Source organism: Trachurus trachurus, assembly GCF_905171665.1.
Source record: "Trachurus trachurus genome assembly, chromosome: 12".
Taxonomy (NCBI): Eukaryota; Metazoa; Chordata; class Actinopteri; order Carangiformes; family Carangidae; genus Trachurus; species Trachurus trachurus.
Window position 1 is genome coordinate 6,065,768 of NC_139908.1, and position 15,717 is coordinate 6,081,484.

Genomic DNA, 15,717 nt, shown 5'->3' on the forward strand with positions numbered 1-15,717 from the left:
CATCACCATCAGATGAATGTTACAATACAGTATGTGCACTTACTTAGAAAGAAAGTACAAGTGTCCATGTCCACTTCACGTGTGAGTTAATGAACATTGTTGCATTTTGTGGGTGAGCCACACACTTGTAATATCTAATTTGGTTAATATGATACACACTGAACGCCGTATCATGTATGACTGGATTATTGCTGTTCTTGCTGTTCTTCATTGGTTTATTTATGCGCCCAAAACTTGCATACAAACATGATAGCGCAAGATGGCAACACACTCTAAAGCAAATGACCCACTATATGTATATAAAAGATATTAAAAGACCAAACCAAACAAATTTTGTATACACTGTATTCTTGGGTAGTAGCCTATAGCCTATTCAGATTTTGCCAATAAACCTTGCCAGATATTACACTTAAATGTTGGACTTCCAGCTCAGAAGCCCCGCCCCCCACTCCCTAGGCATAATGCTGCTGTCTGCTTTTTTTTTTATTCCACTTCTGCTGTTATAATTGTGTGCCCAAATCTACAATGAAACCAATAAAATCACGAGGAGCAGTGTTATACGACAATCAACGTTAAATCCATCCCGCCCATTTTACAGGCTGTCAGCCAGGGATAGCTACAAGTGGGAAAAAAAATGTTGCGTCCCCTTTAAATGTTGGACTTCCTGCTCGAAGCCCCGTCCCCTCATTATAATGCTGCTCTCTGGTCTTAGCAAAGACGGTTTATAAACCGTTATAATCCATTTATTGAAGATCTTTGGTCTTAGGTAGAGCACTGAGAGAGTAACGACACGCATTGGTCCAATGGAAGCGCCTCCTGATGGCAGAATATGGGTATTGCAAAAGTGCCCAAGAACTGACATCTCTGCATTGTTGGTGAATGAGCAAGTGTGGTATTTTCAAGAATTTAAGGACATTTCTAGATCCCCCATGTTAATAGCATCATCGTGGACCCCTTACAGATAAACATTAACACATAGGCTAGTAAAAAAACTAACAAAAAAAACCAAACAGTTTTCTACATGAATGTTTCAATCTACATTTTATAATAAACAAATTATAAGTGTAATTTGATATGACCAAGACACTTAAAGGGGACATATTATGCAAAACTCACTTTTTCATTGCTTTAGTATGTGTATTTGCATATCCGGAGTGCCTCCTCACCCCTTAAACGTAAGTTTTGACAACTACGTCAACATTTTGTAAACTGCCATAGTCAGAAAATATGTCTCTAAACAAGCCGTTTTAATTTCACCCGGCTTATTACATCACAAGCCGGGTGATGTGAATATTCAAGCCCTCGCTCCCATGGTTACCTCAGCTACCAGAGCGAAGACTTTAAACCGACCGTTTAGAGCAGGGCTGTGAAACTGGTGTGTAGAGAACCCAGCTGTGCTCAATCTTTTGGTTTTTCTGGCCAAAGCATGTTACTAACATTACTTTTAGACATCAAGGTACCATGTCAAGAAGCAGAAATGAGCATAATATGTCCCCTTTAAAAACAAAGACACGGCCGTTTTCATCAATTTACAAGCAAGTGGGCTACACACATACATTGGAGTGAATGGGTTTCTGGGCACTTTTGCAATACCCATATCCTGCCATTCGGGGCGCAAAATGCTTACCACGGGAGTCAATGGAAGTGTTGTTACTCTCTTATTCCAGTGCTCTAATCTTAGGCTATTTTTATTCCACTTCTACTGCTATAATGCGTCCAAAATCTACAATTAAATCAATGAAAGACCAAGGAGCGGTGCTTAAAGGTGTTCAGAAATGGCCGTTTACTTTGTCCTGTTTGTTGCGCCGAGTTGTCACGAGTTGCTGCACGAGTTTACCCGAGTAAGGAAAACGAATTTGATTGGTCATTATTGAGCGGGCGGTATATTCAATGTTTGGGGCGAGACCGAGCTCCGTGTGTGTGTGTGTGTCTCAGACGTTTGAATGACGGATGACGGATCCAATATCAGTGGCTGATGAATCGTGAGCAGGTTGACGTATAATCCGTGTGCCTGCATTATCCAATGCGGAAAAAAAATACCACACTTTAATTCCGGATTTAAAGCAGAAGTAAGCGATCCGGTCGTTTTGGCTAACTTCCTGTCAGCAGATGGAGTTATCAGTCCCCGTCCTTGTCCCTACGTCACCACATGCACGCGCATCCCTTGGCTGCACACACAGAGAGGACCACCCCTTTATGCCGTTCTCTCTCCTCATTGGATAAAGGTTGTAGGATACAAGGAAAGTTTTCTCCTCGGCTTAGCAGAGCAGAGTGACTGACAGACCCGTGTTTCAGACCAAACACTCTATAAGTGATTGCCCTTATATTAACACAAACATTCCGCTTACTTCTGCTTTAATCAAAAATAAAATTTTGCACAAAGTTTGGCCTACATCGTCTGATAGATGAGTTATTACACTAATGTTAGGACCAACCACAGTGGGCTCAAATTCAATTTTCTTTTCTGTACAGCTTTAATGACAATCAACGTTAAATCCCGTCCATTATACAGGCCACAGCCCAATAGTTATAGCTACTTAATTTGATTGGATATCGAAACAGTAGAACATATTTTCTTTGAATGCGAGTATGTTGTACAATTTTGGACTTCATTTCAAAACTGGTTGTTATCTAAACACATTATTTTGCCCCCATTAAATTGGATGTCGATCAAGGTTGGACTACAGTTAAAGGAAAAGAACTTGGACTTTTTGGTGAACATTTTAATTTCCCTTGGGAAACATTTCATCAACAGATGCAAATACCTCAAAGTGAAACCCCACTTCAATGGATGGACAAACAAACTCAGAATGTATAAAAAATCTTTGCATTACATGAAAAGCAAAAATGCCCTAAAGTTATTTTCTTTGCTGGACTTATTTACTATTGTGGACTGAGACCCTCACGTTCTCTTTTCTTTTTCTTTTTGTTCTTGATTGATCAAGATAGCTGATTCAGCACTGGGAATTTATCCACTACCAATGTGCCTTTAATGTTTGTATTTTGAAGTTACTTCAATAAAAAAAAAAAACTTAATTTGATTGGACAAAAAAAAGTGACGCGTCCCCTTTAAATGTGAGATTTCCGGCTCTGAAGCCACGCCCCCCGCTCCCTCATCATAATGCTGCTGCCTGGTCTCTTCCAGGTCTTGTGACTTCACTGCTCTTCATTCAACAACATGACCACTGCTGTACAGCTCACCGTGCTGCTCGTGGTCCTGGGCTCCTGCCTGGGGAAACAGCACAACTACTTCGACTACATCGAAGATTTAGAATATGAAGGAGGAGAAGGAGAAGGAGAAGGAGGAGAAGAGGAGGTCCAGCTCGTCGCCCAGCCTTCAAAATACGGCTCCCTGTGGCCTCTTCCGCAGAAAGTGAAAACCGCGGAGGTTTCCTTCAAGTTGTCCGGCTTAAGCTTTAAAATAATTGACGCCAAACAGTCGTCGGCCGGACCGAGCTGCAGCCTCCTGCAGAACGCATACAGGAGGTGAGTTTTCCATGTTTTTATTTCATCTATCTATCTATCTATCTATCTATCTATCTATCTATCTATCTATCTATCTATCTATCTATCTATCTATCTATCTATCTATCTATCTATCTATCATCTATCTATCTATCTATCTATCTATCTATTTTTAAAGTTCCTGCTAGGATCAAAACAAGGCGTCGTGCTGCGTTCAGGGACCAGCGTCCGCTATATAAACAACAAGCGCTCACCTTGTCTGTCTCTGTCTCTGTCTCTATCTACTGCAGGTATTATGAGTACATGTTTGGAGATGCCAGGAAGCAGAAGCCGGGTAAAACGTGGCGCAGCGGCCCGTCCGAGCTGACGGAGCTGCAGGTGTGGATCACAGCACCTGACTCTGAATGCGACGGCTTCCCCAGTGTGGCATCTGATGAGTCATGTGAGTCTCTTCCTCCCTGACATCCCGTTTAAAACCAGCTGTTGTTGGTGATAATGAAGGTGCCTCATAAGCACTTAGTGGGCTACATCTGGTCACTCTCTTCGTTTTCAGTCCAATTTCTAAGTCTAAAAACGTCACAGTCGCTGAATTTACTTAATTAGATTCAATAGTAAATTCATTATGTTATGTTAGAATTTGATTTTTTTTTTTAAATATAGTTTTAAGTGGTTATAAGTCCATAATTTCATTGTGACAAGTTGCTCCATCACAGGATTGAAACTTTTCACCTCTTCACTTTTTTAATTTCCAACCGTTTTAACCACTTTCTTTCACTTCCCTTCATCATTTCCTTTCTTTTGTTGGACAGTTCCTACGGAATTAAAATGCTATTTATGTTTTCTAATTCAATTCTTACTACCTTTGGACACGATTATCCTCTTTTACCCACTTTACCCACCCAGCCCTGCTCATACTGTGCAGTTACTGAACAAAATACTGTATGTAACAGGACTTTTTGTTGTATTAAAATACACCTGTGTTCTCATTGAACACCAATGAACACTTATATAATACAACAGTTTTCTTTATATTTAAGGTAGAAAATGGGTTTCTACAATCAAAACATACTCACTTGGAGGAACTAGTTAATGGTGTCGCTTTCATGACGAAAGGTGTTCCTATTATTTTGACCACCGCATCCAAATCCATACATCATGATACAAAACAACACTGCACACGCCTGATTGGAGGAGGATTTACTTGCGTAACTTAGAAATTACTTTATAAAACGGTGGTGAAACAGTAAAAAGTTGTTAAACCACTAAAATGCTGCTGACACATGAACGCATCACAAGCAACAACCCAGTAATGTGATATAACAACAGTCATATGGGGTGTTTTTTCTCCCTCACAAATACTTTTACTTTGGAATATTTACTTGTAATGGAGTACTTTATTCTTTTTTTTTTTTTTTACTTCTCTGTATTAGTATATCAGAATATGTTCTCAGAAACGGAATTTGCATGTTGTTATCTCTCTGCACGTCTTTGCTTATCAGAGTTCATGTCCTTTCTTTGCTCCATCAGCTCATTTTGCGGTTAATTGTGCAATCCAACAAAAACATGATGCTCATGTGATTGTAATGATGATGATGATAATAATAATAAAAAAATAACCACTAAACTTATAAGTGCTCAAGTGACCTCAGTTGACCTCATCTGACCTTATCATCAGTTTCAAAGGAAATTCAGATTTTAAATAAAAAGGGGAAATTTGGTAATCGTGTTCATGCAATGTGTTGTTTCTAAAAATCAAACCTGTTTCATTGCATCTCAGTTTTAACCAAATTCTCTTTTTGTTATTTTTACATTTTCTTTTGTCCCATTGTGTTTTACCTGGACAACAGGTACCGAGGATTAACATGGTTAATCTCTAGACTGTGCGTCACCACCAGCTGAGCTTTGACAACTTGTTTTGTTTGTGTCCACACAGACGAACTGACAGTGAATCAGCCGTACGCCGTCCTGAAAGCACCAAAGGTCTGGGGAGCGCTGCACGGTACGAGTTCCTGTTTTTAAAACAAACTCTGATTTATTTTCATTATAGATAATCAGGATTGTCTCTTTTTTTTTTATTTAATATGACAAACCAACAGTTAGCCCAGCTCTGTTAAAGGTCATCAAACCTGTTCAGCTGTTCATCTATAGGTTACACAATATCTGCCTTGTATAATTCACATGAATTATGCTGCTCAACTGGTTTTATGTTTATTGTTTCTTTTTATGATTAACCAGTTTCAAAGCTGTTTGTGATTGGTTTTCCAATTGAACTTGTTGCCACAGTATTTGTATTGACATTTTAAACTCATTGCAAAGCAGCTTCTAATAAACACAAACTGTAACTTAATGCAGTTATAACATAAGGAGCAATACTCGATCATCTGTTCAATCAAAATCCTTTTTAATCTTTTAATGACTTCCAAAACATCACATGATTAATTACAAACTTTTTTTTATTTTTCACCGTTTCTGTTTCTGTTTCTGTTTTTTAGGTTTGGAAACTTTCAGCCAGTTGGTGTATGAAGATGAATATGGAGCAGTAAGTGAAAGGATGATACGAGTGTGTTTTTTTTTTTTAAACTGTGAGGATGTTTAGTTTCACTTGATCTTATTCACCTCTGTGTGTGTTTGTGTGTGTGTTTTCCAGAAAAGCGTCAACCTGACACTGATCAGCGACTTCCCCAGGTTCGCTCACAGAGGAATCCTGCTGGACAGCTCTCGTCACTTCCTGCCAATCAAAGTCATCCTGTCGACTCTGGTAGGTCGCTATTAAAGGGATAGTTCAACATTTTGGCAAATTGGCCCATTGCCATAATCGCTATAGTCATAGCAGTAGGTTCTTACCTCTTACTGTTACCTCGAGGTAAATGCAGAGACTGCTTGCTGAAAAACTGTCCCTGAAGGCAACGCGCATCAGCGGTTTTGCATGAATTTCCCTCTAAACGTAACGTTCTGTTATCTCATAGCGTGGTGAATGTGCAGGTCACAACTTGTCCACCAGAGCGTTTTGGAGTTGTTGGATTGTGTATTTGATGAGTTTGATGAGAGAAACCAAGAAATCCCATTAGCCTCCGTAGCGTAGCTCTGAGCAGCTCACGGCTCTGCTCCGCCGTTCTAGAAATATCTTGCACCGACAAATAAAGGTAACGAACCTACTGCTATGACTATAGGGATTATGGCAATGGGCCAATTTGCCAAAATGTTGAACTATCCCTTTACGTTAAATTCTTGTTGTTTTTAACTTAAAGGGACAACGAGGAGTTTTGGAAAAGCGAAGCGTTTTCACACTACATTTATGAGCCTCCGCGCGCACCGTAAAATTCTTTTGACCGGCGCAAGATGGACTCATGTTTTCATTCATCAAGAATTAAAGTCAGAGGTTCAAAGAGGTTCATATACCGTCGTAGTTCCGACCATAAACGGCGATTCAGCTGCGTTATTCTCATGACTCGCTGCGAAACCGAAAGTAAAAAACGCTGGTCGGCTCGACCAGCATTTCCGTCACCACTAATAATAACAAAATAACGATAGAGACATAACGATATATTTATCGAAAATGGGCCCATTAACAAGTGTGGGTAGCGGAGATTCATCCACATTAACGTGAGACTTTTTTATAACCGAATAGAAACTCCTCGTTGTCCCTTTAATTTTCTTATCACTTACTTATTTTATTTGTCCGTTCACGCAGGAAACGATGGCAATGAACAAATTCAATGTCTTCCACTGGCACATCGTGGACGACCAATCCTTTCCCTACCTGAGCCGGACGTTCCCACAGCTGAGTCAGCAGGTCTGTGACACTGTATTTTGATTTATATATATATATATATATATATATATATATATATATATATATATATATATATATATATATATTTGAATATTTTTGCATTTTCTTTATTTCTTGAAAAGGCTTGGGCAATGAGACGAAGAGCGATATATTGTTGAGTACTGAAAGTAATCTGAAATTGTTTATTTATGTTACACCTGTGTGGCAAGTAACACCAACAGGAAGGACTGTCTAGTTTTAGTTTTTTTTGTATTTGTTATTGTGTCTTGTAATCCCATATGGGATGGGCCACAGTGGTGGCATGACACGAAAATAAAATATTCATTCATTCATTCATTCATTCATTCATTCATATATATATATACTGTATATACAGTATATAATGGGACACTGTATTTGTCAAAGGAGCTTATTGATCACACTGTTCACAGGGAGCGTACCACCCATACACACATGTGTACACACCTGCCGATGTGAAGATGGTGATCGAGTTCGGACGTCTGAGAGGCATCCGGGTCATCCCAGAGTTCGATACACCAGGACACACTCAGTCCTGGGGCAAAGGTGAGTATAAGGTGGAAAGATGTTTTTATAGTGAGTATATAATGATGTAGAGCTGCAACAATGAATCGATTAACCGAACAATAATCGATTATTAGATTAATCGTCAACTATTTTGATAATCGAATAATCGGTTTAAGAAAAAAAAAAAGTCAAATTTCTCTGATTTCAGCTTCTTAAATGTGAATATTTCTGGTTTCTTTGTTCCTTTGTGACAATAAACTGAGTATCTCTTTGGTTTGTGGACAAAACAAGACATTTGAGGACCTCTTCTTTTTGGTTTGAGAAACACTGATTGACATTTTTCAAAAATTTTTAACATTTTATTGACCTAACAACTAATCGATTAATCAATCCAGATCAATCCAGAATATTTGAGAAAGTGAAAGTATAGCATACAGTTGTTTAAGATTGTGTGTGTGTGGTGTTTTTAATCATAATTTAAAAAAGAAGAATAATTAGTTCAGCAATCAGTAATATTTTGTTCATCAATTACTCAACATTTCAGGCGACCCCATTTGAATTCCAGTCGCCCCCACGTGGGGTTGAAAAACACCGGATTAATCGATAATGAAAATAATCGTTAGTTGCAGCCCTATAAGGATGTAATAATGTAAAATCATCTGTGTGACTCTTACTCTCAGGTCAGAAAGATCTGCTCACTCCCTGCTACGCTGGCGCCAAACCGTCCGGCACCTTCGGCCCGGTCAACCCCATCCTGAACACCACCTACGACTTCATGAAGCAGTTCTTCACCGAGATCGCCTACGTGTTCCCCGACGCCTACGTCCACCTGGGAGGAGACGAGGTCGACTTCACCTGCTGGTGAGACGAAACTTCTGCTCAGCGTCTTCTCAACAACACTGTGGACGACCGTGTTAATGTCTGCTGCTGTTTCCTGCAGGAAGTCCAACCCGGACATTAAGAAGTTCATGGAGCAGCAGGGATTCGGAGACGACTACAGCAAACTGGAATCATTCTACATCCAAAAGTGCGTTTCATATCTCTATCCTCCAGTATTTTCCTCAATCTTCTTCTTTCTATCACATTTTCTCATTTGTTTCCTTTGATTTTTGTGTTTTCAGACTCTTGGATATCGTCGCCACCACCAAGAAGGGCTACATGATCTGGCAGGAGGTCTTTGACAACGGCGTTAAGGTGAGACAGAGAAACTGAAAATACTTCGTCAGCATTCACAGGTCATTTGTCTTTTTTTATATTTCCCTCCTGTGTCAGAATAGTTTGACATTTGGGGAAATAATTTCCTTTTAATGGGTAAAGATGGATGAAAAGATCAACACTCAGCAGGAAACGCTGTAGTTTTCAGATATCATGTGGTAGTAATAATAATAATAATAATAATAATAATAATAATAAGTTACTATTGGGGCTCAGTGTCGATCCTTTTCTCACAGACTTTGTCACGGTGCCCACAAGAGCTCAGTTTGCTTTCAGCTGAAGAAAAACACATGCAAACAAACTGCAAATTCAATAGATACCTTAATGGACTTGTCAACACATGCTCTGCAAAAAATGTCACCCCTAGTATCAAACGTGCTGCAAATTCAGTGCAGAAAAAGTGAGGAATTTGTTGTCCAATAATAACAATTGCAATGCAGCAGGTTCATCATTGTCCTCCTGGAAAAACTGAGCTCTTGAGGCCACCGTACTCTGTGCTGGGCTACGTAAGTTAAATTGACGCAGACATGACGGTAACAATTGCAGCTGAAGCCAGACACAGTAGTGCATGTGTGGATCGGCGGCCAGAATGACGAGATGGGCAAGGTGACGGCAGCGGGATACACCACCATCCTCTCCGCCCCATGGTACCTAGACTATATTAGCTACGGACAGGACTGGCAGAGGTACTACAAGGTTGAGCCGCTCAACTTCAACGGTCAGTTCCCATCCAGAGCAACTTGTCTGTCATGTCAATTACTAATATTATATTATTATGAATTAACTTTAATCCAATAAAACCCAGATTTGGGCTTGATTTGTTGATATAAATTCTTAAAAGGATAGTTCACCCAGAATTCAAATTGCACTCATCATCTACACACCCTCATGTGGACTAAGGGCTGGGAGAAGTTTCAGAGTCCTCTGTGGCTTCTCTGAGTTACAGGGGGTCTCGGTGTAGCAGTGCATGTCCATATAACGGTTGCAAATGGATACCAACTGTCTTCGTAACAAAAAGACACACCAAAAAACATCCAAATACCTCACATGCTCCATGCTGTTCAGTCGGTAATCGCACTGACGCCGGCGCAAATCGCGCGAGATTTGGATGAACCAGGAAGAGGAGCTTCCGCTACAAACAAGCTTGAAATATAGACTTATTTAATTTTTTTTTGGAACAATTTCGCATTTCGGGGCTTCAATACAAGACGGACATTACAGCATGGAGGTACTTGGATGTTTTTTGGTGTGTCTTTTTGTTACCAAGACAGTTGGTATCCATTTGCAACCGTTATATGGACATGCACTGCTACGCCGAGACCCCCTGTAACTCAGAGAAGCCACGGAGGACTCTGAAACTTCTCCCAGCCCTTAGTCCACATGAGGGTGAGTAGATGATGAGTGCAATTTGAATTCTGGGTGAACTATCCCTTTAAAAAATTGTACAAAATGAGACACAAAACAAAGGATTCTCGACTTTGTTCAACAGGCGTACGCTTTAAACCTGCACAGTTGTGACACAGAGAGTCTTGAGGTGAACATGGGGCGGTGTGGTTGGTGGTTGTTTGTTTTTTTGTTTTTCATGGATCGATCCTGGTTTAACTGAAGCTATAACTAAATGAGACTTGGTTAATTAGCAACATGGCACCATAAGAAAAGTCCACTCCTTCTTCTTCTGGGTGTTCAAGGTTCAGGACAGTCATATTTTCTACAGCTTCACCCCGTCTTCCTTTTCCCTATCTTTCCCTCTGATCTTGCTATAGAGAATGTGAAGTTACGTCACGCCGTGGGACGTTGGGCGCCATCTTTGGAGGATCGCGGATGTAAACACTTGCTCGTCCCCCTAAAAAAAGTTCCCAAAGTCGCTTAAAAGTAATGCAATGGTGGGACAGTACTGCTGCGTAAAAAAATGCCACAGTAGTATATGCACTAGGGCTGGGACGATATGCTTTTCTCCCGATTCGATTCTTCTACGATTTTTTGGATGGCGATTCGATTTAAATTGCAATTCTACGATATTGCCGATTCTCTCTATTTTTAGTCTTTAGCATTTTTAACATTTATCTGCACACAAATACTGTAGGAGCCTATAAATTAACATACTCCATTATAAAGTGAACTTAAACCCTTTTCAAAGCCTGTACTCTCTGTATGTAAAAGAGGGTAACAAATACACATTGCACAATATTTAAAAAATTAAAAAAAAAAAAAAAAAAAATTTAAAAAATTTAAAAAAAAAAATCGATTTTTGACAAAAAAAATTGATTTAAAAATCGTCAAAAAAGATATCGCGATATCTATGTGAATCGATTTTTTCTCCCACCCCTAATATGCACTAATACCAAAAACGAGATAGTTCACGATGTCTGGATAAGTTAGTGAAGGGAGTAAATCTGGGTCTTGAATCCAGTCCCTTAATGGCAAAAAGTAGGGATCGACACCGTTAATAAGTTGTAGTTTTTCTGTGTACCTTTGTTCCTTGTTAAATTTGAGTTTATCACGATACGATACCTCCTTCGTTTCCCTTCCCCTTCTCCATTTCTTTTTTTTTTTTTTAATTTTTGTCCGTCTTCCTCATCTCTTTTTCTTTCTCTTTTACTTCTTGCTCGTTTTCCTCCGTTTTCCCCACTCTCTGTTTACGTTTGCGTTCCTCCAAAGATGGCGCCGACGTCCCACAACGCCAAAGCGGCGTGACGTCAGCTTCACATTCTCTATTGACCCTGTTAATGTATATTCATGTACGTAGCTGAAGCCAGACACAATTATCCACGTGTGGAAAGGAACCCAGCAGCAATACCAGAAGGAGATGGCGCACGTTACGTCGTCGGGGTACCAGACCCTGCTGTCCACTCCCTGGTACCTGAACCGTATCTCCTACGGCCAGGACTGGCAAGGCCATTACAAGGCCGACCCGCAGGACTTCAATGGTTCGTGTCTGCATGATTGACTTTTTACTCAGCAGCAAGAATAGAATTCTTCCTGGTCATTGCTTCTTTCTTTTTCTATTATTATTTCTTCAGTGTTTACGTGTGGGTGTAGGGAGTTTCCCCTCAGTCATATGACTTGATAATGAGTTTTATTGCTCTATTGTTGTGCTGACACAGAGATTCTTAACAGTTGTGTTGTTGGACTCTCGCCCCGAATCTGAATTGGTGTCACTCCTGTGCAGAAAGGTGTAGGCCTGTTGAATAAAGAGAGAGAAAACCTGATGTTATGATATCAGAGGGGGGAAAAAAATCATACTAATAATTGATTTTTAATAATGCATTGCATTTCAGTTTGTGTTGTGGTTTTATCTCTTCTTTTTTGTCATTTAAATTTTTATTGGCAGCCACAGAGACAAAGGTGATGAATAAACACGATCAAATTAACCCTAGTTGCCAATAAAATTTTCAGTTCAAATAAGATAAAAGTGAGAAGGATGAAAAACAAAAACAAAATGAGGAAAAAATATAAAAATAAAATAGATATACATTAAATAGTGGGGGGGAAAGAAAGAAAGAAAAAAAAAAGGGTGGTTATGTACAGAGATTTCTATTTTCTCAATAGTTCAGTGGGAGGGGGAATGCAATTTGTAAAGGACTAGGCATGAACAGTCTGTTTGGACTGAACCCCCAACCAAAGGTGTTGTGGTTTTATCTCTAGTCTACGGTGGCCTTGAGGGCTCAACTTCACTGCAACACATGCGTCACCAGTTTGACAACACATGAGCTCCAAAAACTCAACAGAAGTGTTTCTGGGGGACACAATAAAGAGAGGGACCAGACAAAGCTTCTTGATTTGACATAGTTGTGCAGGCCGCTACTGTTTTTGTTTATTATAACATCATGATTCACATTTTATTGATCATTATGTACTGTTAGCTTAGCATTAGTCTTTTTGTGTCCCTTGAAACACTTCTATTGTTTTGTGAGTTTGTATCCTCAACATGTCCTGAGTGAGGGGGAAAAAAAGCCCAGAAGAATCCCATTAGGGGAAAGTTTTGGGGGAAAAAAATATATATAGCCCATTCATACGCCTATTAACCAATAGGGCTGGGACGATATGCTTTTCTCCCGATTCGATTCTTCTACGATTTTTTGGATGGCGATTCGATTTAAATTGCGATTCTACGATATTGCCGATTATCTCGATTTTTAGTCTTTAGCATTTTTAACATTTATCTGCACACAAATACTGTAGGAGCCTATAAATTAACATACTCCATTATAAAGTGAACTTAAACCCTTTTCAAAACCTGTACTCTCTGTATGTAAAAAAGGATAACAAATGCACATTGCACAATATATTAAAAAAAAAAACGATTTAAAAAAAAAAAAATCGATTTAAAAATCGTCAAAGATATCGCGATATTTATGTGAATCGATTTTTTCTCCCACCCCTATTAACCAAGCTCATTAAGCTACTGTGTGCCTAACTGTAATATGTCAACAAGATTGAGCAAGACATTTTCACCTGCTATACCCAATTTTTATCTGGTGTTGGATGTATGCAAATTATACGTACATTATTAGATTATGCCCCGTTTGCTCATGTTAACAAACAATTTCAAAAAACTTGTAATACATTTTTTGTTTGTCTTAATGTAAATAATCAACTGGGTAAGTTTCATGGAGATATCTAAAGGTTAAAAATGTTACCCTATTCGCGTGAGAAAAAAAATTAATAGGCGTATGAATGGGCTATATTTTGGTCTTTTTCAAAACTTTTGGCTTTTTTCCCCCTCACTCAGGACATGTTGAGGATACAAAATCAGTTGAGTTTGCTTCTGTTGCAATTTGTTCAAGGTTGACCCCCATTTTGTCTTAAAATTACTGGACTAAAGCTGCAGTGTGTTGACCCCTTGGGGCCACCGTACTGGTCCTGCAGATCTTTATATCACCTGGATTATATCGTTGGCGCTGCTTGTTCTTCTAACCACATTTTACATTTCAAACCAGGAACTGAAGCCCAGAAGAAACTCGTGATCGGTGGAGAAGCCTGTCTGTGGGGAGAATACGTGGACGCCACCAACCTGACACCCAGACTCTGGTATGTATGACTCATAATGCGATTTGTTAAAGGGATAGTTCACCCAAAATTCAAATTGCACTCGTTATCTACTCACCCTCATGTCGACTAAGGGCTGGGAGAAGTTTCAGAGTTATCCGTGGCTTCTCTGAGTTACAGCACTGCAAAAAATCAAATATCTTACCAAGAATATTTGTCTTATTTTTAGTCAAAATATAATTTCTAGTCAAAACAAATCTCATTCTACTTAAAATAAGACTCATCACATTTAAAAAGCAGCTTGTTTTTAGACACTTTTTCCTTCTTTCAAGCAGATTTTCACTTAAAATAATCTATTAGTGGGGCAAGTTTTTCTTTCTTATTACAAACACAAAAAACTTCCTTTCACTGGCAGATTTTTCTACTTATTTCAAGTGAAAATGTGTTTGAAACAAGTGAAAATGATCTAAAAACAAGTTATTTCTTAGGTGATGAGTCTTATTTTAAGTGGAAGGGATGAGTTTTGACTAGAAATGAGACATTTTGACAAGAAATAAGACAAATATTCTTGAAAAGATTTTGAGTTTTTTTGCAGTGAGGGGGTCTCGGCGTAGCAGTGCATGTCCATATAACGGTTGCAAATGGATACCAACTGTCTTCGTAACAAAAAAACACACCAAAAAAACATCCAAATACCTCCATGCTGCTCGTATGTAATGTCCGTCTTGTATTGAAGCCCCAAAATGCGAAATTGTTCCGAAAAAAAATTAAATAAGTCTATATTTCAAGCTTGTTTGTAGCGGAAGCTTCTCTTCCTGGTCCGTCCAATTTGGACGAACCAGGAAGAGGAGCTTCCGCTTCCACTATTACATACGAGCACTATGGAGGTATTTGGATGTTTTTTGGTGTGTCTTTTTGTTACGAAGACAGTTGGTATCCATTTGCAACCGTTATATGGACATGCACTGCTACGCCGAGACCCCCTGTAACTCGGAGAAGCCACGGAGGACTCTGAAACTTCTCCCAGCCCTTAGTCCACATGAGGGGGAGCAATTTGCAATTTGAATTTTGGGTGAACTATCCCTTTAATTATGGATTTTTGAACCGTGTTGTTGGGTCACATGACATGATGGCCTGGTTGTTGATATCTTATCTTCCCATCACTCCCTCCCAGGCCTCGTGCCAGCGCCGTGGCCGAGCGGCTGTGGAGCTCCAAGAACGTGACGGACATCAACGACGCCTTCAACAGGCTGTCAGCACACCGCTGTCGTATGGTGGAGTGAGTATCTTTATATATAAATCAATCACTACATCATCTTATTAATCAAAAAACTATATTAAAACCTAATAAAAAACACTTTTCTCATTGAAGCCGTGGGATCCCAGCTGAGCCGCTGTTCAGCAGCTTCTGTCCCCATGAGTACAGAGGAGTCTGAGGAAACCAGAGGAGATGACGACCATGTGGACGGAAAAGGGAAAAGGAATCAAATCCATGTATGATCGAATCTACGTTTGCATTTTTAAACCGAGGAATCCAAATCACTTAACGTTTGTCGAGACGCACTGAGACTCTTGATCACATCTGATGCTGTTATACATCCCAAATCAATCATGCACTCATTGTTTTTTTTATGAATGTTTGTACAATTGTGAATAAATTGTTGATATTTTAAAGTTTTTGGGAGTTTTTTTTTTTTTTTTTTGAGGGATCGAAGTAAAAGTGAGGTTGC

The 15,717-nt window shown here is 39.4% G+C and overlaps 1 protein-coding gene across 2 annotated transcripts; it reads left to right on the plus strand.

Annotated features, from left to right (window-relative positions):
- Positions 1–3,133: 3,133 nt before the first annotated feature.
- Positions 3,134–15,664, plus strand: hexb (hexosaminidase B (beta polypeptide)). Of its 2 annotated transcripts, none has more exons than XM_083983596.1 (14): positions 3,134–3,486; positions 3,756–3,907; positions 5,399–5,464; positions 5,958–6,004; positions 6,113–6,223; positions 7,157–7,258; positions 7,690–7,822; positions 8,464–8,644; positions 8,724–8,810; positions 8,905–8,977; positions 9,545–9,716; positions 13,939–14,029; positions 15,162–15,266; positions 15,360–15,664. In XM_083983596.1, exons 1-14 carry the CDS (start codon positions 3,179–3,181, stop codon positions 15,421–15,423), a joined length of 1,692 nt encoding a protein of 563 aa, XP_083839722.1. In that variant the 5' UTR covers positions 3,134–3,178; the 3' UTR covers positions 15,424–15,664. The 2 variants fall into 2 exon arrangements, with proteins under 2 accessions (XP_083839722.1, XP_083839721.1); XM_083983595.1 differs by lacking the exon at positions 9,545–9,716 and adding an exon at positions 11,745–11,925.
- The last annotated feature ends 53 nt before the right edge of the window (positions 15,665–15,717 follow it).